The 22,202-nt window shown below is 41.6% G+C and overlaps 1 protein-coding gene across 1 annotated transcript in view; it reads right to left on the bottom strand.

Annotated features, from left to right (window-relative positions):
- Positions 1-22,202, bottom strand: part of LOC109430479 (organic cation transporter protein) — a 177,338-nt gene that overhangs the window by 63,676 nt on the left and 91,460 nt on the right. The window contains exon 2 of the mRNA XM_062860730.1: positions 16,613-17,015. Within this exon, the coding sequence (XP_062716714.1) occupies positions 16,613-17,015 (403 nt within the window). The remainder of the gene's footprint in view (positions 1-16,612; positions 17,016-22,202) is intronic.

Below are 22,202 nucleotides of genomic sequence, written 5' to 3'. Positions count from 1 at the left end.
GAACATACAGACAGAGCTGAACAATATCAGTCCTACCAGTATACTTTTGACCACCATCAATATCAATGGATACTGATTAACATCAAGACGATAAATTCAATTATACAGTGTCGGACAAAACAATAAGACCACCAGCCATTTTTCATACAAAATGGCCAAGTTTGACGATGTGATGCTCGGTTTCTAGTGAACCGGTTTGAATAAAATTTTGACAGTCGCCCTGGAGTTACGTGAATTTTAAGTTGTATTTAATTGAGTGAGTTCTGCTCACTACATCAAAAGATACAGATAGCCCGATTTTGTCAGCCCCTTTCCGGAACAAATTTTTTGCTCTCCTCAGAAATCTATACAGGTTTTCAAACTTTTAACCCCTCTATGATTTGCCTTTCAGCAGTAGTTTGATGATGAACGTGAATTAATTCACCAAAGTTTGACGCTAAGATATTGAGAGCAAAAAGATCGTCGCTAAATAGGGCTGACAAAACCGGGTCCTTACTGTATACAAAACGACAAAATAATAGGACCATTCAAACTTGGGGACATTTTTATTTAATTCACCACACATATCCATCATAAAGATTTTGTGTCAGAGTTTTCACTGTATATCTGTAATTTTGGAAGTAGTGAACAGAACTCAATCAATTAATTACAAATAAAAATTCCCGTAAATTGAAGTCGGCTGCCAAAATTTCAGCCAAATCGGTTTACAAGAAATCGAGTACCATATCGTCAAACTTGGGCATTTTGTATCAAATAGGACCGGTGGTCTTATTGTTTTGTCCGACACTGTATATTTTTTGCATAAGCGTAAGATCAAACTTTTTCTGTAAGTTTATTATGATTAGATACACAATTCTAGCTTAATTTGAAATCTTCATGACAAAAATACAAAAGAGCGGAATTTTCCATACCATTTTATTCAAATTTTTATCGCAATCGCACCGTTTTGCGCAAATATTTTAGACGCAAGAAGAGATTGAACAAATTTTGCTTCCAGTTGATGCAATAAAGGTTTCAATTTCTCATTCAACATTGACCATTATTACATTATTGCACTTAAGAAGTTTTGAATGATTTGATTTGACCGGATATCATCAATTTTGTCAAGATTTTGTTCTATTTCATATAGGGAGATATCAACAACTTCTTCACTCATAGTCTTATTCAACGCTTTTCAGGTTTCCAAAACAGCCGTTTTTTGGTGGTTGCATTGATTTGGTTCACTTTTAAATTTGACCGCTTTCTGCGGTATACTCGGAACTGGATCCGGAGCATTGCCAGTAGTTCTTTTTATCTGTAGGCTAGTTCATCTCAGGACCCACGCTTTACGTCCCTTGCCAAGGAAGAACTCACCATTTTGTGAGTTTGACGGGAGTGGGATTCGATCCCAGGTCCTCGGCGTGATAGTCAAGTGTTCTAACCATTCCACCAGGATGGTCTCCATTGCCAGTAGTCTCAAATATGGCCTAAGTCTATTTTCATGCTGATCGAAAATGTTTATCAATGTTTATCGAAAATGCCGCAATTTGGTGTGTCATATGCATAGATTTGGTCCACTTTTACGTGTGATCCATTTCTGCGAAACAACCGGATCTGATACCGGAACACTAGCGATAGTCATGCATGTGGTCTGAGCCTATTTACTTGCTTGCCGTTCATCAGGTAGTCGAAAAGCCACACTGAGGATACTGAGGATACTGTTCGTATGCTTTTCATAGTTTGCATCTTATGAATCAGTAATTTTTATATTTTTCATCATTTCATAGTTCTTGTATGCTTTTCATACATTGAAAAGCGAAATCCATAAGATTTGTCGTATGAAAAATCTCATAAGAAGCATCGTATGAAAATCATAAGATGGGTTATGAAACACCATTGCTAAAAAACAACAAAACCTTTTATTGGCTTCTAACCACTTCAACTTCCGAAGCGTCGATGGGCGTATGAGTAAACCACGCACTCGCCAACCTTGACGTTCCTGGTTCGATTCGAGATCGCAATTTTTTTAATTTGTGCAAAATATTTCATAAAAGTATGTATGATAGTCATACGACATAATTTCAGATTTCATACGTTATCGGTATGGTTTTCATACGTGAGTGTTATGAAATTTATACAGTAACAGTATGACAATAATAGTTGGCGCTTTAAAACCAAAATCATAGTTCGTAACTATGATTATCGCAAGAAATTCTTGTAGCAAAAAATCATAATGATGATTAACCGGGGCTTGTTAGGGGAATATCTGTAAATTAAAAAAAAATCGGGTTAAGTACGGTTCCTTTTAATTCCACTAAGAATTTGCATCCTTTGACAGATACGTATTTCGACCTCAACTGTAAGGTCGTCTTCAGTGTCTTGTACTTGACTCGACCGTACTTAACCCGATTTACTTTTTATTTAAAAAATCATAGTTGATTCGTATGATTTTCGGAGTTGCAGTATCCTCAGTGGAGGCTAGGTCATCTCGGGACCCACTCAGTTTCAAGGAAGAACTCACATTTTGTGAGTTTGTCGGGAGTGTGATTCAATCCTTGGCATGGTAGTCACGTGCTTGTACCATCATACTAGTTCCGGTCCATTGTAATAACTTTTGTTCAAGAACCTTTTTCGGAAATGCTTATTTGGCATAGAAAAAAGTGGTAGCAAGGGTTAAGGTATTTCAAACGGATTCATGGGTTCTTGTGGAACTTTAGGGAGATTGAAGAGAAGTATACGGAGGCTTAAGAGGTTTGGATGCATTTCAGTAGGCTTCAGAGGTTTCAAAAAGTTACCTGTAGGTTTTGGTGAAGCTCCCGTTGGTTTAAAGGCGTTTCAAAGGTTTCAATGCGTTTGAAAAGAATACGTAAGGCTTAGAGTGAGCTACTGAGTAGTTTCTATGCGTTCACCCTTCTCTCCTTCCCCATACATATTTCTTTACTCTTATCTTAAGTCTTCCATCTGCTCTAAATACTAATAATTTCCACTTAGGCAGCGCTACCATAATGGAGGTTCCTACCAGAGTATTTTCCAAAATTGAAATACGAGTAAGGATGCTTTCGATAGCCTGGAAATCGTTTGATTCAACTTCGTTCAGAAGACATTTTAAAATGTGATGTTCGGCAAACTTGTAGATTGGTGTTTTTACTACAATTTCCATATTCTAACTCTAATATTTACGGCGTGAAATTGTTAGCACCACCTACTGATACTAAACGATCGGGGTTTTCGATCGTTTCGTATGAGTACATATGTATGTGATGATAGCGCTTTCATGCCGTATATATGAGAGTGAGAATATGGTATGTTCAAAATCGGACCACCCTATTCGAACCTAATTTTCAGAGCAGCACTTGTTTGTTGTGTGACAGCTTGAAACTTTATTATAATTATCGCAAAAACATAAATACATCAAATATTAATTTCTTTTCAGATTATTTCTTATTATAATTACTTACATTTAATGGTTTTTATTTCCCCCTTCAGGTATGGCGGAGTTTTGCGCGGGTTTTAGTCCAGCTGATTCCTACAGACAAACATTTTGTTTTGCAAGAAATAAACAACAAATTCACTCAAGTTTGCTCACCTTCAATCAATGAAATTCACAAAACCAATTACCACCTTTGATCACCGCGATCACCTATCAGCTCAAATAATTCAAAAGTATGTCGAACTGCACTTAACTTCCAACTCTAATTTGGCTTGAAACTAATCTACCTTTTACCAACTAATTTCTTGGAATCTTCTAACCATTTTGTTGATCTTCTCGCTGGTCTTGTTTATTTTTATTTACATTCTACTTCTCTCTCACTTTGTATCGCCCATACATACCTATGCTCGGTTCATGGTCGATCCGTCAACAGATGTTGCCTCGTCCTGTGTGGACCCCATGTTGCGCTCTGGTTGCTCTGTCGAAGGGTGGTACGAAGCTGTGCTAACACACCCCCTCCCGTAACTCTGGTGGGCTCCTCGGCTGCACCAGATTTACCTTCATGCACCTCGAGCACAGCCAGTCTGGTCACCAACCTGCTAAACTTACCCTTCACCATGTTCGGTCGGATTCTGCCGTTCGTACCCGGGTAGACGTCCGTTACGATGCCCCGCACCCAGTTCTTCTGCACTTCGTCATCAGTGGTATTCTTTAGGTCGCCACACGTTAGTGGCGGCGACTCGGAAAGCCACTTCGTCTGCTGGTTGATGGATGGCAGATACTCGGACACCCACCGAGTCCACAGCTTCTCCGCCAGTCGCTGTGACCGCTTGTAGCGGTCCCGCAGTGCTTCGGCCTCGCTCGTCGGTGGAACGGAACGCTCTTCGCTGATCACGCCAACGCCGCGAACAAAACGGTTCGGCGTCAACGCTTCCTCTGCTTCTGATTCCAGGTCAACGTACGTTAGCTTCTTCCGCACTTCGTCGGTAAACGTCCACCCGTCGTTCAGCACCGTCGGTGCTACCTTCTTCGGCCTGCAGCCAATCGGGACAGTTATCGGCAATTTCGTTGACTGTTGCTGCTGGTACGACAGCTGCTGGTGTCCGGAGCATTCGGTTTGGACTGACCTGCGGATATACGCATCCGCTTCCCGGTACTCGTCCCGCTTCAGTAGCTTCCTCACTACGCTTCGTACATTTGCAGCTGCTGGCACGACCTCGACCTTCACCTCATCTTGCTTCCTTCTACCATTCGATGCAAGCCGGTAGACGCACGCTACCGCCTGAACTGCAACATTCCCCTTCGAAAACCACAGTGGGTCCAGCATCGACTCGGTGACTGGAATCTCGTAGAACTGCAAACACGCACGAATCTCCTCGGTACTGTTCGAATCTTCTCTTTCCTGCTTCGGCCAACATTCCTCCGGCTGGTACCGGAACCCTAAACTACGAAACCATGGCCCATCTGAACGCAAGCAATGCACTTTCTCCCACTTCGTCAACACGTCGGCCACGTTGCACTTCGTCGGCACCAATCTCCATTCTGCAAGCCTCGTCAGACGACTGCGGATCTCGCCGATCCGGAAAGCCACGAACTGTTTATGCCGGCGGTGGTTGGTTTGGATCCACGGCACGGTCTTCGAGACTGACCACATAAAATGCTGCCCCACCTCCAACGGAATCGTCTCGCCGACGGAGTTCGCCAGCCTCGCTCCTAGCGCTGCAGCTTGCAGCTCCGGTCGTGGTTTGGACATGTGCTGCAACGGTGCTACTTTCGACCTCGCCATCGCGAGCGACCATAACGGCCCGGTGGCTGTCTCGATGCGGACGTACGCCACGGTACCGTGCGCGTCCTGTCCTGAGTCTACGAAAACGTGTAGTTGTATGCTACTGGAATAGTAGCGGGGAACGCGGATAAATTCCTCTTCTGGAAGCTTCTGGATGCAGTTGCTCTTCTTCTCCTCGCTCGTATTGCTGACGATGTTCAGCGGAACGTGCCACACCTTGTTGCACTCTAATGCTAGCTGCTTCGACGCCGTCGCTTCGCACTCGTTGCCTGTGTCGAGATTGTCAGCGATCATGCGGCGGACTTTGGCATCGATTTCGGGATCCTTCCTCTGTCGCTTTTCCAACGTCGACTTCTTCACCGCTATAGGGTAGCTGTCAGTAGCTTCGGTGTCATCGTTCTTTCCAGGCAGACCTGCCACGAAACGATCTTTGATGCTCCTCGTCGACTTCTTCAACATCTCCATCGCTCTTCTGTCTTCTTCCGGCTTTGGAAGCAAAGCGGTGGAAATGCCAGACTCCTCCGGCATGTAGTGGCTCTTCGGGAGATCATGCAGCTCCTGATGAGACACCAGGCTGCACGAGTGATGAGCGACCATTCCGCTGATCACGTTTTCAGGTCTCGTTGGTCCGTATACGGTCCAACCTAGCTTCGACCTCACTGCTATCGGCTCCTCCGGTTGACCAATTCGCGACTCCAACGGTGCAAAAAGATGGATGTCCTTCAACCCGATCAAAATTTGTGGGGCGGTTTGATGTACATCGGTGATCGGTAGGCCTTGGAGATGTACGTATTTCTTCACCACTTCCGAAATAGCTACCGTGTGCTGCGGCAGCTTCAAGCTCTCTACTGTGTGAGCACCCTTGATATGAAAGCGTCGCCGAGATGGACAGACTCACGCACTGCGAATCTTTCTCGGTTCTGGAAACTCCGGCAGTCCAAGTCACGCGCAGCGGTTGTGGTACGCCTCGAACTCCTAGTCGATTCACCAGTGCCTTTTCGACCAGCGTGTACGATGATCCTTCGTCCAAAAACGCGATAGTGTTAACGGAATATTGGCCCCAGTGCAGAGTAACGGGCATCATCCGGAAGATCACGATTGGCTTTGGCTGCACAGCGTGAACGTTGCAGTTTAGTCCTGTGGCCGGCCTGACGAAATGAAGCAGCGGGTTGTGACGCTCCTCACAGCCTTCGATGTTGCAGCGGAAGCTTAGCTTGCAGCCGGCGTTACCGTGCTCATTCAGGCACAGTTGGCATAGCTTCCACCTGCGCACCGCTTCCCATCGCTCTCCGAGCAGGAGCCTCCGAAACTTCTCACAGTTCCGGATCCGGTGATCCACTCTGCCACAAATCCGGCAGGGCTTCCTCTCCCTCCTGACTGGACTCAAACTCCTACTCACTTCCACGTCATGCGAATGCACGTAGCCATCGTGCGTTCTGCTCGTCAATCCTCTCTTCGATCCAGATTCTCCGGAACGGGGGGTCCCTTCTCCATACGCAGCAACTTCGCTAGCGTCCTTCACGATCCTTGACAGGAAGTTGGATAACGTCCGCAGCGTCACCACTTTGGTCTTGCTGCGATATCGTACCCATTCCAGTTGGGTGCCAGCCGGTAGCTTCTCCGTCAGCTCCTGGATCAGCATCGGGTTGACCAAGTGCGTCGTTAGTCCGGTCGCTTCTAGGTGATCGGTAAGTTGCTGCACTACCACTCCGAAGCTGATGAAACTCGCCAGCCGATCCGATTTCGGTGGCGCTGCATTGCGCACCTTCGCCAACAGCATATTGAGCAGTCGCTCTGGCCTGCCGTACAGCATGCGCAGTGTCTCGATAATCTTCGAAACGGACTTCGGCAGAAGTAGTCTGCTCCTCACCGCCTCCAGGGCCTCTCCTTTCAGGCACTCCTGTAGCCGTGCCAAATTCTCCACGTCGGAAAAGCCGCACGCCTTCGTCGACGTCTCGTAGCTGCTGATGAACATCGGCCATTCCTCCATCCTGCCAGAAAACGTTGGCAACTTCCTGGACAGGAATTGCCGAGCGGACATCTGCGCTTTCGTCGGTTCTCGCTGCCGATTCTTCCGCCCATCCTTGCCTTTTCCGCTTTTCCGACGAGGCTTCTCTTCCTGTTTCTCTTCTTCGGAACTTTCCGAACTTTCTTCGCTGCTTTCTTCCTCCTCTGCGGAGCTCTCCTCTTCCTCGCTGGAACTATCTTCTTCTTCTTCTTCGCAGCTTTCCACCTCTTCAGCGGACTCTTCTTCTTCCTCGGAACTCGCGCTTTCCGACTCAATAACTTCCACCACTTTCTTCATCTTCTTTGCTGTTTTCACCTTCTCGGGTTTGGGAACCCCTGGTCGTCCGAGTGGCGTCGAATCTCCGCCGCGCCCGATCAAAAAACTCTCCGACAGACTCGATGGACCTCCAACCGGCTTCAGTGTCAGTTTGCGACAAACTTTCGGAGTCGAGTGCTTGTGGTACGCTCCTCTCGGATCTTCGAAGTCCGCTACCGTCGCATCCGCTATTCCAGGCTTTCCATTCCTCGACTTTTTCTTCTCGAGTCCTTTCCCCGGCTTCGTCTGCTCCGATTCCGTCTTCTTCTTTGTTCCGCTTTTCGAGCTTCCCACTTTACCGCCTCCGACAGCTTGCTCCAGCTCCTTTTCACCATCGGCCGCTCCTGAATTCCGCTTCAGCTTTAACTGCTTCAGCTTCTCCTCCCTCTCCGTCCGCATTTGGTCGAGTTTCCTCTGATGGGCTTCTCCTTCCGCGAGCTTCTTCGCCATTTGCGCCTGTTCGAACTCGAGTTCCATCTCCCGCTTCTCTTTCTCCAGCTGCTGGCGCATCTCGAACAGCTCCTGCTTCATCTCCAGACGTTTCCGGTACAAAATCTGTTCCTTCTCCATTTCCCGCTTCTGCTTCGCCTTCTCCGCTTCGAGCTCTTTCAGCCCCTCTTGCAGTGGCGTAGCTAGGGATTTGGGGGCCCGGTGCGGAAGCAAATTGGTAGGCCCCCCAGAAATGTCGAATGATCGCACTGTTGCATTTTGTACAAAACGTTGAAAAAATCTCGCTTTTTGTACTAAGCATTCTAGTGATGCTGGCAGTGATGGCCAACGGAAGGTTAAACATTATCTATCTTATCTTATTTTCTGTATTCCTTTATGATTTTTTTCGGGAGCGAAAGATTTTTTTATAAGAATTATGCCGAAAAAGTTTTTTTTTTATCTGTATTAACGAGGTTTTTAGCCCTAGGCTAGTTCATTTCGGGACCCACGATTTACTTCCCTTCCGAAGGAAGAACTCACATTTTGCGAGTTTGTCGGGAGTGGGATTCGATCCCATGTCCTCGGCGTGATAGTCAAGTGTTCTAACTATCACACCAGATCCACTCCGCTGAAAAAGTTTTTAACAAATTATTTAGAAATTGCACAAAATAATCCTTTATAAACGCTTTCAAAGATTGCTTTACCTTTTTCTTTGGGAAATCTTTCTTGGAGAATAATTTGTCTTCAAGAAAAAAGTTGTTAATGCAAGGATGTCATTCAGTATTCCTCTAAAAGCGCTCCTTCAGGAATGATATTATTATTAGCTTTATTAATGAGGCTTTCAGGCCCTTGGCTGGTTCACCTCAGACATTCAGCAATGTTTTCAAAAGTACTACAGAGTAATTCAAAAGATTCTTGCAAAGGCTTCATCGAGTATAGTTCAGGAATCTATCAATTATATCTCTGAGGATTTATCTAGAAGATCATCTAAAGAATTCTTGAAAAATTCCAAGAAAAATACTACAAAAAACCACCAAGAAATTACATCGCGATCCCCTCAGAGGAAGAGAATCCCTTCTAGAATTTCCTTAAAAATTCTTCCGTTTCTTCCAGGGAATCCTCTAAATATTCCTTTGGTGATTCTCCACGACAGTCAAATATTTCTCCATAAATTCTTCAAGCATTTCTCAATTATTCCCTCAAATAACTTTTTCAGATATTTCTACAATAATTAAACTTGTTATTTCCTCAAGCATTCATAACTTTTCTTGGCGTCCTTTTTAAGATTTCTAAAGAATTATTCCCTAGGATTACTTCAGAAATCCCACCAAAGATTCCTTCTTCCAAAAGTATTCTTCAAGAAGTTTCTCTAAAGGTTTTACTAAGAGATTCATCCTAGAATTCCTCCTTTTCAATATCCATCAACTCTAGGAGTTTTCTCAAAAGTTCCTTTAGCAATTTTTGCTAGTATTCCTCTGGGCACTTCTCAAAAAACTTCTATTGCGATTTTTGATAAGACTCAAGACTCCTTAGAAATTCTTCCAAGGAAAAATAATTCTAAGTTTCCATCACGCATCTCAGTCAGGAATTTCTCCAGAATTTGTGATTGATTCCTCCAGAATTATTACGTTATTTTTTATATTATCCGTGCTCACTTCTAACAGATATACAAAAATAAGAAGCAGAACAAAAAGCGCTCCATTGCTTTGTTTTGAGTGGTATGAAAATGGGAGCGTATATGCTTAAATAGTAAAAGAACAGATACCCAATCGTGTCAAAACAAATAACTTCTCCAGAAGTCTCTCAAAGGATTCCTCCTAAGACTATTTTACCACTTTCTGCAAATGTTCTTTAAGAATACCTAGGAGCAGCCTTTAAGTAATTAATGCAAGGCTAAGATTTCATAGAGGATGCTCATCGGGAATTTTTCAGGAATCGCTTCAAGAATTCATACGAGTATTTATCCAAGGATTTCTTAAATATTTCTTCAAAAAAAATCTCCTGGAAATTATGACAAGGTTCTGTCAGAATTTATTCAAGGATCTTGTTAGAAACTCCTGCGAAGGTTTCATTAATCGTATAAAGCATTCTGCTTAATTTTTTTTTTTAATAACATCTCCAAAGCTTCCACCATTACTTTTAGGATTTTTCCAGGAATCGATTTTCTAAGGTTATTCAACATTCTAAAGGAATTCCTCAAAGAAGCCTTTAGAAATATTTGCATAGGGACTGCTGGTGTAACTTTCAAAGAAATTTCTGAAATCCCGTGATAAATTTCCAAAGCAGTTGCCCAAAGAGTTTCAAAAAGTGATGTTAAAGAAATTTTCAAAGATAATAATCTAGGGTATCGCGCCACTTGGGCGGTGGCTTCTATATTCGTCTGTTTTCCACTATAACTCAGTCAATTTTGAACCAATTGACTTCAAATGTTGTACACGGGTAGATACTATATCTGTCCCACCATATTCCAAAAGTTGTGTCAATTGGTTCAAATTTGTCTGAGTTATAGTGGAAAACAGACGAATATAGAAGCCACCGCCCAAGTGGCGCGATTCCCTAATTCAACTTCGAGTATTATTGCTGAGAAATTTCCAAAAGAGTTATCGAAGATTTCGAAGGAAGTGCCGAAATAGTTTTCAAAAATATTTGCAAAGAAAACCCCAATAATAATTTTATAGGAATTTTCGGATTAAAACCAATCAAAGCATTTCCCAATAATTTGCCAAAAAAAAACTCCATCAAAAGATATTCGATTTTTTTTTTCAGGTAACTCACAGAAAACTTGCCAAATAAATTACCAAAAAAAATGCCATGTGAATTACCCAATCAATTCCCGTAGGGATTGGCACAGAAGATTCCAGAAAAGTGTTGAAGTTGTTCCGAAAGTAATTACCAGAGGCTTTCTCAAACGCATAAAGAAAAAAAAATCAGTAAAAAGTTGCAGACGGAATTCCCAACGAAATTTCCGTTGAAATAAAAATCTGAAGAAGTTCGTAGAAATAAAAATCAGAAGCCATTTTTGTAGCATTGCCGAGAATTAGTTGAATAAGTTTCCAAAGAAATTGCCTAACAATAAATCAAAAGTGTCACCAAAGGAAATTTTCAGAGCAATTGCCGAATGGATTTCCAAATTAATGTTTAAAGATAATCCTTGATGAATTTGTACACGGGTTTCCAAATTAGTTACTGAAAAAAAAAAATAAAAAAAAAAATGTGGAAATTCTAATTGCTCCAAGAAATTCTACTGGAATTCCTCAATGAATCATCTAGGAATTCTTCCAAGGTTTTTATTTGATATTTTTCTATTGATACCCTAAAGAATTTCTTTAGCGATAACACCAGCTTCGTCCGAATTTCCTTCACGAAACTTCTAAGGAAAGTTTCTAACGATTTCATCAAGCATTTTTTTTTCATGTGCGGAGCTCCAAGAACTCTTTCTGGGATATCTTTTACAAGTCATCTGGAAAATACTTCAAGGACTTCTTTACAAATTCCTCCAAGATTTCCTGCGAAAGTTGCTACAGCGATTCCTTAGGAAAATCCTCCTTCATTTCTGAAGAAATTTCTTCAGTATTATGTAATCCCAAGAACTCCATAAAGAGTATATCCACAAACGATTCCTTTGGAACTACCCCACATGTTTTCTTCGGCATTTTATAAAGAGGAATACTTTAGGAATTCCTTCAAGATTTTTTTTAGAAACTTCTTCAAGGGTTCATTTTGCACTGCCTCATATGATTTTGAAGCCCTTCCAAGGATTTCTTCAAGCATTTCTTTAGTCATACCTGCAGGGATTTCCTCAGAAATTTCTCTAATAATTGCTGTTGGAAATCATCCAAAGATTACTTAGGCATTGTTTTCAAGTCCTCTTTCACAATTCGGTCAAGAATCTAAGAAATTCCAGTAAAGATTTAATCTTTTCCCCAAGGATTTTTTTTTCAAGTTACGAATAAAGATTAGTTTATGGATTTTTCAGTTTTTCTTCAGATAACCCTACAAGGATGAACATATTCATCCCCAAAGTATTCTTGCACAAATTTCCTCAGGGGATCTTGCAGAAATTCACCCAAGGCCCCCTGCAGAAATTCTTCCAAGGAAATATGTAGGAATTATTTTGAAGATTGTTTTTATTTATTTGCTCCAAAGAATTTGTAATTTTTCACTAATTCGGTAATAGTAGTTTTTGCAATTTCTCATCGTAATAGGCTGTTTTACCTCACACAAATCTGACAGGAAAAGGCCCACGGTGTCAAAATTTTGATTATTATCGAACTTTCATGTACCTCGGATTTTTCTTCATAGAATGTTAGAATTTTGGCTATAATGTATAAATGCAAAATTTGAAAATATTCTATCGGGGAAAATTTGAGTTAGGTGAGTTTTTGGCTATTTTCCATACTAAAAATCAATAACTACTATTTTAGTCCAAAAAACGTCCCATACAAAATGTATGGAAAAATTTTCGCCGATGAAATATTTTCTAGTAGTCCGATTATGACTATATAGCCCAAAACCTAATCATTTTCGAAGAAAAATCCGAGGTACATGAATGTTCGATAATAATCGAAATTTTGACACCGTGAGGCCTACTTTCCCACACTAAATTATCAGTGCTGTAACGGTTCATTGCGTACAACGTTCATTACAGCACTGATTTGCGTTGCGTAATGAACCATTACAGCACTGTTTTCAGTTTTGATCAACTTCTTGATGCTTTCTGGACGCAGGTTTGAAAAATTGTGACAACTGCACAGTATAACCTGCTATGATCAGGCTTTCTTAAACATGGCTATGAACATCAGTGTGCAGTTTGATGTAAAAGTTTTGTTAAAAACTATCCTTAAGTGGTAATTTATGAAATTGCAAAAAACGTTGTACGCATCTCGGTGCAGAACTCGATTTTTACAGCACTCGTCGTACTTATTCAACTCGGTAAGCGTCGTTGGATAAGTGTACAACTCGTGCTGTAAAAATCTTCATTCTGCACCTTGTTGCGTAAACTACTATTACCCAACAAGGTGCAGAATGACGATTTTTACAGCACGAGTCGTACATTTATCCCACGAGGCTTGCCGAGTTGGATAATCACGACGAGTGCTGTAAAAATCGAGTTCTGCACCGAGTTGCGTACAACGTTTTTTGCAAGTTCATAAATTACCACTTGAATAAAATTTTTCATCGAACTGCATACTGATGCTCATAGCCATGTTTAAGAAAATCTGATCATAGCAGGTTATACTGTGCAGCTGTCACAATTTTTCAAAACTGCATCCAGAAAGCATCGAGAAGTTGATCAAAACTGAAAACAGTGCTGTAATGGTTCATTACGCAACGCAAATCAGTGCTGTAATGAACCATTACAGCACTGTTAATTTGGTGTGGGAAAGTAGGCCTTTTCCTATCAGATTTGCATGAGGTAAAACAGCCTATTACGATGAGAAATTGCACAAAAACCCTTCCAGAACATCATCAAATATACCTCCAAAATCAACCCAATGATTCTTTCCTAACACATCTTGGAATTCATTCAGGCGGTTTTTCAAGGATTTTTTTTAATTTCTACAAAAAATACTACAGACATTTCTACAAGGATTCCTTCGGGAATTCATTCAAATTTCTTTAGAAAATCTCCCAAGAATCCATTCAGGTATGGCTCCAATCATGATCTCAATGATATTTTCCGTGAGGAACTCCTGCAAGATTCCTTCTCGAAGAAGTCTCTAAAATCATTCTTGGAGAGATTTCTTATGGTCCATCTAAAAGATTTCTTGAAGGGCTTCATGACATAATCCTTGAATGGCTTTATGACCGTTTCCAAAGAGGTATTTCTGAACGACTGCTTGAAGAAATTCCTACATAAAAAAATCTCAAAGGAATTCCTGAAGGATTTCTTGATATTGCTAATTTGGAGAAAATTTTCCGTTTTACGGTAGAACGAAAAGCTACCGCAGCTGTCAGACTACTGATTTTTCCTGAGCATCATCGATCGGTCCAAGCTGTCCCAAGCGATGCCTTGGATACGACGCTGATGATCATTGTTTGTTGTTGGTTTTCAGGACATTTTACTTTGCAAGCATACTTTGATTTGACCATATTTTTCAATGATAAGATGACTTTCAAGTCTGCGGTAGGACTTTGACAGCTGCGGTAGGACTCTGCGGCTACCGCAGAGTGGAAATTTTTCTTAAAATCCGCAATAATTTTATGAAAAAAATCCTGAAAAAATGTTAGGAGGAGTTCCTTTAGGAATCATTGTAAGTATTCGTACACCAATGCTTAGAATTTTTTTTTAAGCAATCCCTAAAAAATGTTCTGAAGAAAATCTTAGAGGAATTTTTGTAGAAGTCTTTGGAGTAACTGCCTGATAAATCGAAAAAGATATTCTTAATTTTGATAAATGGGCCCCTGAATTTCAGCTGCTATCTTAAGCTAAATCAACAGCTATGTTTGGTTCTGTGGTTAGGATGTCATGGATGTTTTCATAATGCTCATGAATTTTACTTCCATTTTGGTATTGAATATCGTAAAATTCAATTTTGATCTCGAGCACATTTTTTTATTGTATTTTGGGGCTCCTGCAGGTGCAAAGAGTAGTCATCAAACTAATATAAACAAAACTAACAAAACTACACGAATAAAGTGTGTACATTTTGAATTAATAGAACTTCAAAATAGCCATATGTGTTCCCCATTCCAAAATCTCTTGATAATAACAAAGAGGCCCCTATATAACTATCAGCAGATCGGCAAGTGTTGAGCTTATACTTATAGAAATCTTTCTCTAATCACAGAACTTTATTCAAACTGGGGCCCCAAATTCAGGGGACCTCCAAATCAGGGATGGTTTATAACACTAGACCTGCCCTGATTTGGAGGCCCCCTGAATTCAGGGGCCCGGTGCGGACCGCACCCTCCGCCCCCCCCTTGCTACGCCACTGCCCTCTTGCACGTCAGCAGGAACACCTTCACTTTCACTCCCGATGCACTTCTGACAGCACCAAGAAACGTCCTTGACATCAGCTGTGACGCCAACACAGCCGAAGTGATACCACCGCTGGCAGTGGTCACAAAATATCATTTGCGATTCCTCATTATCCGGATGATCGCAAGCCGCGCAATTGAAACCTGTCCTGTCGGGACTTTGAATTTCGGGATTTGGTCTGAACATCATTAAATTTTCAAGAATGTTCAAAATCGGACCACCCTATTCGAACCTAATTTTCAGAGCAGCACTTGTTTGTTGTGTGACAGCTTGAAACTTTATTATAATTATCGCAAAAACATAAATACATCAAATATTAATTTCTTTTCAGATTATTTCTTATTATAATTACTTACATTTAATGGTTTTTATTTCCCCCTTCAGGTATGGAGGAGTTTTGCGCGGGTTTTAGTCCAGCTGATTCCTACAGACAAACATTTTGTTTTGCAAGAAATAAACAACAAATTCACTCAAGTTTGCTCACCTTCAATCAATGAAATTCACAAAACCAATTACCACCTTTGATCACCGCGATCACCTATCAGCTCAAATAATTCAAAAGTATGTCGAACTGCACTTAACTTCCAACTCTAATTTGGCTTGAAACTAATCTACCTTTTACCAACTAATTTCTTGGAATCTTCTAACCATTTTGTTGATCTTCTCGCTGGTCTTGTTTATTTTTATTTACATTCTACTTCTCTCTCACTTTGTATCGCCCATACATACTAGAGTCCCTATAATTAGAGTCTGGCGGACTGTCACTTTCGACCGGAGCCAATCGAGCATGACGTCATAGTGTCCTCATCGATGAATGCTACACCGTGACGTCATGCTCGATTGGCTCCGATCGAAAATGACAGTCCGCCAGACTCTAACTAGACTGACTCTAATACATACCTATGCTCGGTTCATGGTCGATCCGTCAACAGATGTTGCCTCGTCCTGTGTGGACCCCATGTTGCGCTCTGGTTGCTCTGTCGAAGGGTGGTACGAAGCTGTGCTAACAGGTATCCTTGGTGATAATTGTAGGAAAAACTCAAATATACAAGTTTGCCGAGCATCGCATTTTAATGTTAGGCTTTTGAACTAAGCTATGGACAAATGAGTCAAACGGTTGTCAACTGATCGAAAACATCCTCCGGTAAGAGTGCACTATTTTGCCTTCCAGCCCAATATTCTTATTTTCATAAATGATGTATAAAATATGATAATACATTGATGATTTGTATACTATAATTAATCTATTGATAGAAATTAAATAAGTATATGAAAGTGATTGAGGTATCATGTTAATGATGCCATAAACCCACTACGCCTTTTTTATCTGTGTAGTAACTGATCTTGACAATGATCGCTCAATAAAACTGCTGTTATGTACTTCCACCAGCATGCACTTGTAATCGCTGTTTGCATTCCATACATGCTTCCACAATAAAGACATCCATAACTGCCCTGCAAAACGCTATCACTGTCACCTTGAATGCTAGACCGTCTGAACCGTGTAGCAGCTAAGCACACCGTTGTCAACCTTCAGCACGTGATATTTATACCTCATTCCATCTACTTTAAGTCTCTTGAAAACCCACTCAATCAAAGCAGTGCAATTTGTCTCCTAAATACTTCCCATCGTTAGTCATTACCTACCCCCATACACAACAACAGAAGTGCAGCACGACTCACCCGTGACGGCCTGTATCAGCGCGAAGCACATCAGCGTGTGCCGGCGGCCGAATTGATCCGAGATCCAGCCACTGCCGACGGCGCCCATCGCTGCCCCGGCCAGGAAGCACATCTCCACGATGCTCATCATCTGGGCCCGGTCGCACACCAGCCCGAACTCGGTGATCACGGTTTGGCCGAAAATACGCGAATCGAACTCGAACCCATTGCAGCTGACCTGCTCTAGCGAAGACACGTTCACCGAACCGAAGTAGTCGGTGAAGTTCTGCACGCTCAGCTGCTGGTAGGGTGCGTTCACGTGCGAACATTGACCCCCGTTGGGGTGCGTCAGGTTGCGCCACAGCTCCAGCGGTATCGAGCGAAGGTGCGCGGGGCGGGCACACCAGAAGTCGCGGTTTGCGGCCTAGTTGGGGGGAGAGACGAGAACGGGGAGAATTAATCATACGTGTGGGCAAACGAATTTGAATTTAATGAGGGGCCATTAGGCGGGGGATTAACTGGCGGTTAGATGTGGCGATCGGGGTTCTCCTTTATGACGATGATGACGTTTACGACAACGACGACCCACGCCACGACCGCGACGACGGAAGTGTGAAGTGGGTGACAGCCGCGATTGAATATGTTGTCGGAAGAAGAATTATTAGGTGGCCGCGGGTGAGGAGCTGTATTGCAATCTATTTTTAAAATATTATAGCTGTTGTAATAGGCGTTGTAGTGCATCGGAATACAATTATTATTGATTCGTTGGGGGTTTAAGATTCAGGAAATAATCATTCTTGTTCATATCAAATATCTTTTATTCATAATAAAACATCTTAAATTCATTTCTTTCATATTCATTGATTACCTTATCTTACCGGTCAGACTAAAGTCTAAATGTCCTCTACTACCCGGGTAGAGCTTAATGGCAAAAGCATGGCAAATTTTACCATTAAAACAGAATGTTTGAATGGCAAAATGTGTTATTTGTTTGTTTGAAATAAGAGTTAAAATAACAAAAATAATAACAAAATTTAGGTGGCAGAAAAACTTAAAAATAACTTATTCTGCCATTGTAATAACAAAGTAATGGTAAAGCATGCGGATTAAATTGAAGAACAAAATAAGTTATTATTGAGATATTGATAACAAAATAAGACCCAAATTAATTGTTATCGGTGAATAACAAAATATTACATTCTTGAGTTATTGATAACAGAATAAGAACAAATTTAGCTGTTTATGTGGCGATCAAAATAATGGTAGGTTAAGTTGCTCAAATTCAATTTTAAAATAATGGTAGATTCAGTTATTAATTTTGAAGAAGCAGAAGAAAGGTAAAATGAGCTATTTGTATTAATTGTTTGAGTTCTAAATTAACATAAATTGATGTGCATCAAATAGAATCCATTGCGAATCAAACACACAACTGAGAATCCGGATTTGTTTACTTTTGCGAGATACGTCGAATTGAAAAGTTATGCTTGAAATATACAATATAATAGTTAATGGTATATTAAGAGTAAAATATGTTATGGTGCCTTATGTTTATAAATAATTTCTCACAATATCAAAACAATGGCAAATTTAGCTAGGAATGTAAATTATGTTATTGTTTTGATATTTTATACAATTCATTATAAAATATGCTAAATTGCAAGTTTTACCATGATAGTAATTTTTGTTATTGATGTGTTATTTAGCATTATTTATGAATAACATATCAATGACAAGATTTGCTATGATTGTATATTTTGCTATTGATTTGCCATTTTAAGTTTTTCATAATAACAGAAGAATGGCAAAACGAGATATGATGGCAAAACCAGTTATTATTTTGTCCTTTGTTTGCCATTAGCCTCTACCCGGGTATACATAGGAGTCGTCTCCATTTTACTCGGTCGACGGTATCAGGTATCAGTAGATAGGCTCTAGATACACGTTCTCCTTCATTTGGGAAATTTGTGTCAACGCCATGAACACGAGCCTATTCAGCCCTAGCCCGGAGAAGGGAAGGAAAAAGGATAGGACAGGGGAAAAGACAGGTGAGCGAATAGGATCGTCATACACGCAAAAGCATTCCACATAGCGTGCTGAAAAGGACACTGTAATAACGCATAAAACGTACAGAAAGCCTATAGCTCTTTACTACAGCGGGTCAAGAACAGCAGAACGTCCTGAAGATTCAGGTTTCTGAAGTCAGTTTCACTTAATAAGTGTTTTCCGAGTACTCGGAAACGCAGTTGCGCAAAAACTGGATAGTTACATATTAAATGATACGAAGTTCCATAATCGGATTCACAGCTATCACAGGCAAATGAATCAGCTTGCCGAATATTCGCCATGTGATAGCTGAGTCGGCAGTGGCCAGTCAATGCTTTGAGCAGCATGCTGCTATTCTGCTTTGGCAGATTTGTTAGATACTTTGCCACCCTAGAAATGGCTCAGTACAATACAATTTGACATGACTCCAAACTATTCCAGTATTGTCTGTGTTGAGTAGCAGCCCAGGTGTGAATCTGAAGCTTCACCCAACACTATATCGGAATAGCTGGCCTAGGGCCAATGAAGTCATGTGATGCTCCAGTGCGAGCTAACTCATCAGCCAATTCATTTCCAGCGATGGAAGAATAGCCAGGTACCCATACAAGGTGAACAGCGTTTGTTGAATTCAGCTCCTCGATTTGAGTTCGACAAGCGATAACTATCTTCGACCTGGAGTTGGCCGAAGCAAGTGCTTTAATAGCAGCCTGGCTATCTGAACAGAAGTATATTACTTTTCCCATTACGCGCTGCTGAAGTGCTAATTGCACTCCGCACATAAGAGCAAAGATTTCGGCCTGAAAAACGGTGCAGTGTCTACCAAGTGAGTAAGACTGATGCAGCCTTAGCTCACGAGAATAAACACCAGCACCTGCTCGACCTTCGAGAAGGGAGCCATCAGTGTAACATACGATGCCGTCTGAAATACTTCTCTCCAGATATCCAGATGTCCACTATTTCCGGGAAGGGAATTTCGTGGGAAACGTCGTATATGGGAAATTACAAGCAATTCTTAGATCACTTGGATCAAAGACAACTTTGTCCCAATGGAGCACGTTCGGTGTAGTACTAGATTTGTAGTAATGAACTGAATTTTAGTATGGTGAGAAGGTCAATTCTCTGTTTCTGCAATAAAATGGTACAAAAAGCGTGGGTATTATGATTACTTGCCTAATTTGACGCTGTTTGAGCAAAACTTTGGATAACTATGTTGTTTATGTTGCAAGAAATGGAGAAAATAACAACACTGTTGCCCAAAGTTTTGCTCAAACAGCATCAAATTAGGCAAGGAATCATAATACCCACGCTTTTTGTACCATTTCACTGCAGAAACGGAGAATTGACCTTCTCACCATACTAAAATTCAGCTCATTACTACAAATCTAGTACTCACCGAACGTGCCCCATTCACCAAAAGTGGAAACAACGAGGTTTGTGTTGATTTGCGGTTCACAGGAGTTTCCTCTAGTAAACCGAGTACCCATAGACGGTGAGTGCAAGAAAGTGCTTCTTGTTTGAGATGAAAGTGTAGTGGGGCAAGGGAAGATTCAAAAATTACGTCCATCGTTTTTCGGGATTTCTAGACCCCCCTCCCCCCTCTGTCACGCAATTTCCCTATACCCAATACACGTACTATCACACTTTTCTAGACCCCCCCCCCCTCCCCCAAATGTTGGACGTAATTTTTGAACGTTCCCCAACGTCAAAGAGAACTTCGAGCGCTGCCGTGGGAGTTGAAGAGAACGCTCCAGACATCGCCATTAAGCACATCCTTTGGAGATGGCCTAATTTTGATTGGACCGTTCTCACTTCACCCTTTTGCCACCACACAAGACATCCATAAGCTAATATTGGCCGAACCACAGTTGTGTAAATCCATTTGATATACTTGGGTTTTAGACCCCAAGTTGTACCAAAAGTACGCCGGCATTGCCCGAAGGCCATACAAGCTTCCTTGATTCTGAACTCAATGTGAGGTGTCCAGGAAAGCTTGGAATCAAGAACGGCTCCAACGTATTTTACCTGTTCAGTCACATTGATTTCAGAATCCAAGAGACGTAAAGGTCGAACACCATTACGGTTTCGCCTTTCCGTGAAAAGAACAATCTAAAATCTAAAGATCTATTATAGATGTTTTACTCGGATTAACCGAAAGGCCATATTGGTGACACCAACCCACAACTACCTGAAGGGCGTTTTGCATCAGGTCGAAAAGGGTGCTGATGCACATACCAACTAACAATGTTAGGTAGTCGAAGGCAAAACCATAAGTAGGAAAACCGCTATTATTGAGTTGCCTCAATAGCGTATCTGCTACGAGATTCCACAAAAGTGGTGGCAAGACTCCCCCTTGGGGGCATCCACAAACACTCAATTTCCTAATCGCCGCTTGACGCAATGTCAAGAAGAGATGTCGGTTTTTGAGCATTTGGTGAATCCAATTGGAAATAATTGGAGATATACCGTGGCCCCGTGCGGCTTCCAATATGGCATCGAAAGGCTCGTTGTCAAAGGCACCCTCGATATCTAAGAAAACACCCAAACAAGATTGCTTTTGAGCGAATGCCTTCTCGATATCGTAAACAACTTTGTGTAAAAGAGTCACAGTGGACTTTCCAGATTGGTTAGCATGTTGGTTCACATGAAGAGGCACATTGGCCAGAAGAACATCACGGATGTGATGGTCGACAATGTGTTCTAAGCATTTCAGAAGAAAAGAGGTCAAACTGATAGGTCTGAAACTCTTTGCTTCTTCATACAACGCACGACCCACTTTTGGAATAAACTTTACAGTAATATCCCGCCAGGATTTGGGAATATACCCTGTAGCAAAACTGCAAACAAGTAGATTTTTTCAAAACATGTTTGAAATAATCAAATCCCTTCTGAAGCAAAATAGGATAAATCCCATCTGCCCCAGGAGATTTGAATGGAGCAAAGCTATTTAGTGCCCACTCAATCGATTCTACAGTTATGATACTCCGAGCCGAAGCCAGAGAGTCATAACTGCAAGAAAAGACATCAGGTTCATCCGAAGATGTAATATCCACACATCCGGGGAAGTGTGTACTGAATAAACATTCCAATCAGAGGAAGTGAAATCATCATTTGGTAAACGAAGTTCGTTCACTTGAAAATCCTTAGATTTTGCAAGGGTTTTGTTCAACCGACTGACTTCACTCAAACTGGAAACATTTGTACAAAGGTTTTTCCAGCCGGATTGTTCAGCAGACCGAAGAGCTTTCTGGTAGGCCTTGCGAGCCGACCTGAATGCCTCCGATCCAGCCGAACGTCGTCTGTTCCAACTCTTTCTAAATTGTTTCCTGAGCTTCGCCAGATCAGAGTTCAACCAAGGGGTTCCCCTTGTGGTCCTCACAGACCGCAGAGGGCAAGCTTCTTCAAAAGTTTCCATGATGAAGGCCGTTGTAGTATCAACGGCATCATCTAAAGCACATGGAGTGTCAATGGACGGTGAGTATCCATGAGATTTGGCTGCAACCAAATCGGTCAAGAGATCCCAGTTGATTGACCGAGGATTCCTGAAACGTAAAGTTTGCGAAGTAACAAT

Source organism: Aedes albopictus, chromosome 3 (genome assembly GCF_035046485.1).
Source record: "Aedes albopictus strain Foshan chromosome 3, AalbF5, whole genome shotgun sequence".
Taxonomy (NCBI): domain Eukaryota; kingdom Metazoa; phylum Arthropoda; class Insecta; order Diptera; family Culicidae; genus Aedes; species Aedes albopictus.
Note: the sequence above shows the minus strand (reverse complement) of the source record. Positions and strands in the feature narration are given on the sequence as shown.